Source organism: Dipodomys merriami, unplaced genomic scaffold (assembly GCF_024711535.1).
Source record: "Dipodomys merriami isolate MVZ:Mamm:240054 unplaced genomic scaffold, mDipMer1.0.p SCAF_5, whole genome shotgun sequence".
NCBI classification, from domain to species: domain Eukaryota; kingdom Metazoa; phylum Chordata; class Mammalia; order Rodentia; family Heteromyidae; genus Dipodomys; species Dipodomys merriami.
In genome coordinates this window covers 12,634,555-12,641,472 of record NW_027206068.1, presented here as the reverse complement: position 1 = coordinate 12,641,472, position 6,918 = coordinate 12,634,555, and the positions used below count along the sequence as shown (strand labels likewise).

Sequence of the window (6,918 nt, the reverse complement as noted above, 5' to 3'; positions counted from 1 at the left end):
AGCTGAGGGACAGTTCCCAGGCCCAGAGTTCAGGCCCTATGATTGACCAAAAAAAAAAGAATATTCCGAAGTCTGAAACGTTCTCAGTTCTGAGTTGTCTGATTGTTACTAAAGGATAAAGGAGGGACAGTTTTACCTTCCAGTAACACAGAAGTGACTTTGAGTTTTCTTCAAGCTGGGGTGGAGATTTGAATTGTGTGTCCATATGTATAATTTATTTCAAATGTGTTCTCATTTGGAGGTTGAAATCAACAAGAGGCCCCTCAGCTAGGGAAAGGATGTATATTCATTCTGCCAAGGATTCCTATAACTCTTTTTGTGTTCAAGGGGCTGGCTAGTTTTCAAGCACGTTGATTTAGACTGTGGCCTCTCTCTATGGGCAACCCTAAGAGGAGAGAGTATTTTACCTCATTACCTCCAGAGATCTAGGCTTGGCCCAGTGCCAAGGGCAGGGCTATCTTTATAGGACTCTTTCCCCTCCAACCACGACTGACATCACTGATTTGCTTAGTAGATCTTAAAGTAGGGAGTGTCTGATTGCAGGAGGCAAACAGACAGGGCATTTGCCTTTGCCTAGGTAGACTTAGATCCTGCCTGGGTACTCGCCCACAACCATTCCTAGACATGAGTTCCCACTAATGTTCTACTCTGGGACTACAGATCATAGGTATTGTGTGCTGTCTTCCAATGCTTGTTATTACCCATTTTAATAAACTGTGAGCATTTGCCATGAGGGAAAATAAATACATAAATAATAAAACTTTAAAAATGTTGAGTGGAGCTGAGCACCAGTGTCTCACATCTGTAATCCCAGCAACTTAGGCAGCTGAAATCTCAGGGTCATGTTTCAAAGTCCCCGCAGGAAAGTCTGTGACACTCTTCTATCCAATTAACCACCAAAGAGTTACAAGTGAAGCTGTGGCTCAAGTAATAGAGCACCAGCCTTAGCAAAAAAGCTAAGGGACAGTGCTGTGGCCTTGAATTCAATCCCTAGTACACACATTCTCTCTCTCTCTCTCACACACACTCTCTCTCTCTCTCTCTCTCTCTCTCACACACACACACACACACACACACACACACACACACACTGAGGGGATCTGATATGTGAACCTCTGATCAATCATTAGTACCATTAAAATTATGAAAACCAAGCCAGGCATAGTGGCTCGCCTGTTATCTTTGCTACTGTTGGGAAAGCTGGGGAGAAGACAGATCAGAAAGACTGGGGTTTACTCTTCAGCTTTTGTTTGCCATCGTAGTTACTGTGCCTTCCAGAGCTTCCCATCATGTCTTCTCACAAGACTTTCAGAATCAAGTGGTTTCTGGCCAAGAAACAAAAGCAAAATCGCCCCATTCCCCAGTGGATTCAGATGAAAACTGGTAACAAAATCAGGTACAACTCCAAGAGAAGACACTGGAGAAGAACCAAGCTGGGTCTGTAAGGAATTGCTTCCGATGCCCACATATTTATGCTCTACCATGAACCAGTCAAGCTGAAATGTCAGTATTGTCTGGACTGACAGTTGGGCATTTTTTAAATTGATTTTTCTTTGGTTATTTTAATAATGGGCACAGTAATAAACATGTAATAAACATTACATTTGAATCAGCAAAAAAAAAAGGAAGACTGGGGTTCAAGACCAGTCCAAGCAAAAAGTTCAAGAGACTACTCAAAAAAAAAAAAAAATCTGAGTGCAGGAGGATGGAAAATAAGTGAACAGTTTCAGATAGAAAAAGGTATCATCATTTAGCTGGGCAAAATGCTAGAACTTGTTAGAAAATTATCAAAAGTAGAAAGAGCCAGAGACATGGCTCAAATGATAGAGTGGTTGCCTAGTAAGCACAAAGCCTTAAATTCAATCATGGGTCTAGCACTGTACCAATAAATACCACTAAATGTGACATATTTCATGATAATGTGATACAATAGAAAATGCTTAGTGGCTCCTGTGAAGTGTTCTTTGTTTATTATTTTTATTTTTGAAGTATCAGGATTTGAACTCAGGGCCTAGGCAGATATTTTCCCTCTGGAGCCATGACTCCAGCCCTTTTACACCACTCATTTTTGAGATAGGGTCTCCATTTTTGCCCACATTGGCTGGAACCTTCCACTGCAGTTGGGAAGATAAACTATGTTTGGTTTTTCAGTTGAGATGGGGTCTTGTAGACTTTTAATCTAGGCTAGCCTGGAACTACAACCCTTCCTATCTACCTATCCACACCTCCCAAGTAGCTAGGATGATAGGACACCAGTGCTCCATTCCCATTTCGTTTTTTGTTTTGTTTTTGTTTTGGTTAGTAGGGTTTAGACGCTGGGTCTTATGCACTCAACCACTGAACCGTACCTCCAGTGATTTTTCATGCTGGTTATTTTTGAGATTAGGATCTCACTGCTCAGGCCTGCCACCTGGACCATGATCCACCTGTTTTTCACTTCCCACTCAGCTGAGATGGTGAATGCACACTACATCCATTTACTAAGAAGGATCTTACCAACTTTTCTGCCCTGGCTAGCCTGGGACTAAGATCCTGATTTTAGTCTCCCAAGTAGCTACAATTGCTTGACTCCAGCTTTTTGATCTCTCTAATTAAACACAAAAGTATTTAAGAGTTAGATCTGCTGGGCACTGGTGGCTTATGTCTATAGTCCTAGATTCTCTGAGACCTGAGAATCACAGTTCAAAGCCAGCCCAGGTAAGAAAGTCTGTGAGACTCTTATCTCCAATTAACCACCAGAAAATCAGGAGTGGAGCTGTGGCTCAAAGTGATAGAGCTCTAGCCTTGTTCAAACTGCATGATTGACCAAGAAAACAACAACAAACCACAGAATTAAATTTAACAGTATTATAAAAAGAAACACCCAAAGGAAGTAGTCAGCTTCCACAGCACAGATTACCTGATTTCTCCAACTGATTAAAATCAAGGTCAGGACTAGTGTGGACTATTATGGGCTAAAAGAATCTTAAAATACGTAATTAAGATATTTGTGTATATGTGTGTATGTGTGTGTCAGTCATGGGGCTTGAACTCTGGCCTGGGCACTGTTCCTTAGCTCTTCAGCTCAAGGCTAAAGCTCTACCACTTGAGCCACAGTGCCAGTTTTCTGCTGGTTTATTGGAGATAAGAATCAAATGGACTTTCCTTCCTGGGCTGGCTTTGAACCATGATCCTTAGATCTCAGCTTCCTTAGTAGCTAGAATTACAGGTGTAAGCACCTGGCTTAAAATATATCTATTTATATATCTTATGGTCAGTTGTGAGGCTTGAACTCTATTTATCTTATGATCTTGATTTTCAAACAAACTTGGTAGACAAAATTTAAATAAGAAGCCAGGCACTGGTGGCTCATGCCTGTAATCCTAGCTACTCGGAGGGTGAGATTTGAGGATCATGGTTCAAAACCAGCCTGGGCAGTAAAGTCCATGAGATTCTTATCTCCATTTAACCACCAGAAAGCCAGAAGTGGCACTGTAGCTCAAGAGGTAGAGCACTCACCTTAAGCTGAAGAGCTCAGGGACAGTGTCCATGCCCAGAGGTCAAGCCACATGACCTAAATAAATAAATAAGAACTGCAAAATTCAATTATATTTGGTAATTTTCAATTTTATTATACCTGCTAATGATATGGTAGATATATTTATAGTAAAAAATAATCAACAAGAAATCACGTTGTTGTTTTTGTCTGTTGTGGGGCTTAAACTCTGGGCCTGGGCATTGTCCCTGAGCTCATCAGCTAGGGCTCTACCACCTGAGCCACAGCTCCACTTCTGTTTTTCTGGATGTTAATTGGATATAAGAGTTTCATGGACTTTCCTGCCTGGGCTGGCTCTGAACTGCAATCCTCAGATCTCAACCTCCTGAGTAGCTAGGATTACAGGCATGAGCCACCGGTGCCCATCTAGATTTTTTTATTTTAAAAGATTTGCTCTGTTCTACTCCAGAAAAAAAATCTAGAAAATAAATAAATGTTGTAAATATGGGGATGATACTTTTTTTTTTTTTTTTTTTGGTGCCAGTCCTGGAGCTTGAACTCAGCCTGCATGTTGTCCCTGAACTTCTTTGCTCAAGGTGAGCACTTGAGCCACAGTTTCACTTCTGGTTTTCATTTCTGGTTTGTTTTAGATAATAAGAGTCTCACTAGCATTCCTACCCTGGCTGGCTTTGAACCACAATCCTCAAATATCAGCCTCCTGAGTAGCTAAGATTACACGTATGAGCCCCCAATGCCTGGTACTAATTGTTATTGTTTTTTGGGGTCCGGTCATGGGGCCTGAACTCTGGGCCTGGGCGCTGTCCTACAGCTCTTCAGTTCAAGGCTAGCGCTCTACCACTTGAGCCACAGCGCCACTGCCAGCTTTTTTTTTTTTCTCTGCTTATGTGGTGCTGAGGAATCAAACCCAGGGCCTCATGCATGCAAGGCAAGCACTCTACCACTGAGCCACCTTCCCAGCCCCTAATTGTTATTGTTAAAATTGGCTAAGACTAATTTTTGTATGTTTGGAATTTCTCATAATTTTTTTTTAGAAAACATTACATCAAGAAAATCCTTGTGTGCTATCAAACCCATATTAAAAGTATTCTAAAAATAAAGGTAAAGCCATATGCCAGTGGCTGATGCCTGTAATCTTATCTACGGAGGCTAAGATCTGAGGAAAGTGGTTTGAAGCCAGCCCTGGCAAGAAAGACTCTTATCTCTGATAAACTACTCAAAAAAGCCGGAAGCAGCACTGTGGCTCAAGTGGTAGAGTGCTTGCCTTGAGCAAAAGAAGCTCAGGGATAGTGCCGAGGGCCCAGAGTTCAAGGCCCAGGATTGACACACACACACACACACACAAATTCTGTTATTTGTGAACTGGTAATTAAACTGTTAGGAACTTGTAATCAGTCGTGCTAGTATTTATATTATGAATATACATATAAATGAAATGTTTTCACATTTAGAAATGTACATAACTAATTTAATATAGTATGTTAGTTTCTACTATTCCCCCAACATTGTGTTTTTTTGTTGTTAATGGTGGTAGTGGTGGTTGTGGGGCTTGAACTCAAGGCCTGGGCACTGTCCCTGAGCCTTTGTGCTCAAGGCTAGTGCTCTACCACTTTGAGCCACAGCTCTACTTCCAGTTTTCTGGTGAGAGATGAGTGTCTCATGGGCTTTTCTGCTGGGGTGGTTTTGAACCCCAATTCTCAGATCGCAGCTTCCTGAATAGGATTATAGGTGTAAGCTACCAGTGCCTGGCTTTTCTTTTCTTTCTTTTTTTTTTTTTTTTTGAGACAGCGTCTAGAGTGAGACACTGTCTATGTTGTCCAGGCTCACTTTGAACCTTTGATCCTCCTGCCTCAGACTTCTGAGTGCTGAGATTACATGCATGTATTACACTATGCCCTGCTCCCCAAGAACATTATCAGATTATCAGATGCATCTGAGTTAATATGTGTATTCCCAGTTAACTCATTTTTACTGCTGTATCCCACTTTATAAGAATATATGCCACAGGAAGCACACATATTTGTTGGTTTTATTCTCTGCTATATTATTAGGACTTGAATCAATGCCTGGCAAAAGCAAACAATGTATTGTTATTTGACAGGGTAAATGAGGAATGCTTAAATTTCTATATCTGCTACCTCTGCAAATTAAGATATTGTTAGGTAATCCAGTGCTTATTACTTGGGTTTTCAAATCTTGTGAACAGGGATTGTTTGCTTCCCTCTTCCAACCAGAAGAGGGCTAGTGTGGAGAGGTAGAAATGCTCTCAATGGTTGGCTTGGAGAGCCACCGCACCAGGGGGCAGTGTGAGCATGCTGGAACTCCAGGTGTCAGGTGAGTGCCTAAACATAAACATTGTCCAATTTACTTTTTAAAAATTTATATAGTTGTACAAAGGGGTTACCATTCAACATTTCAGTTTATAAGTAAAATGAATCTTGGTCAATATCAGCCCTTTCACCATTTTTTCCCTTCCCTCCTAACTCTACTCCTATGCTTGATTTTCCTAGTTTATAGGATTTAATTGACTATTATGACTGCATACAATTTACTTTTTATTTTGGTCACCTTATTGCTTTTTAACTTTATTGTTATTATGAAGGTGATGTACAGAGGGGTTAGTTACATAAGTCAGGTAAAGAGTACATTTCTTTTTGGACAATGTCACTCTCTCCTGGGTTTTCCATCCCACCCATCCCCACTGACAAGTTGTTTGGTTCATTTTCAACATAGTGTCTGTCTAGTGAGTATCACTGCTGCATTTGTTTTAACTGATCTTTTTTTTTTTTTTGTCGGTCGTGGGGCCTGAACTCTGGGCGTGGGTGCTGTCTCTCAGTTCTTCAGAACACTAGCTCAAGGCTAGTGTTCTACCACTTGAGCCATAGCACCATTTTTGGCTTTTACTGCTTATGTGGTACTGAGGAATCGAACCCAGGGCCTCATGTACGCAAGGCAAGCACTCTACCACTGAGCCACCTTCCCAGCCCCCCATCTTTTATTAACATTATTTTTCTGTAGATTTATGTAATGTATGCTTTATATTGTCTCTTACATTTAACAATACTAAATTTCAAATGTTAGAGAACAAATTTTTTTCCATTAAGATAAAGCTTATATAACATGAAAATCACTAAGCCATTCCATTTATTTATTCTATTTATATTTTGTTTCCATTTCCTGGAGTTCATTTTGACAAATGTTATTTTATATGATCAGATGCAGATAGGCATTGCGCCTTTTATTTCTCCCCTAAGAGTATCCACCTTTGGTTTTACTACCTGTGAATGCCTAGATGCCTATTTACTCTATCATGTGCCAGTGTATTTTAGATTTAGCTTCTTCACCTGATAGAAAACATGCGCCATTTGTGTTTCTAAGCTTGGCTTACCTCTTTTAACATGATTTGTTCTAAGTCTATCCATTTC

The 6,918-nt window shown here is 40.6% G+C and overlaps 1 protein-coding gene across 1 annotated transcript; it reads left to right on the top strand.

Moving 5' to 3' along the window:
* Positions 1-1,267: 1,267 nt before the first annotated feature.
* Positions 1,268-1,445, top strand: LOC138810048 (large ribosomal subunit protein eL39-like). The gene has a single exon (XM_069997238.1). The coding sequence runs from the start codon at positions 1,290-1,292 to the stop codon at positions 1,443-1,445; it is 156 nt and encodes a 51-aa protein (XP_069853339.1). The 5' UTR covers positions 1,268-1,289.
* Positions 1,446-6,918: the final 5,473 nt, after the last annotated feature.

What these genes read in the sequence shown, in the direction of transcription:
- LOC138810048 (XM_069997238.1), top strand. Translation starts at nt 1,290, where the DNA reads ATGTCTTCTCACAAGACTTTCAGAATCAAGTGGTTTCTGGCCAAGAAA.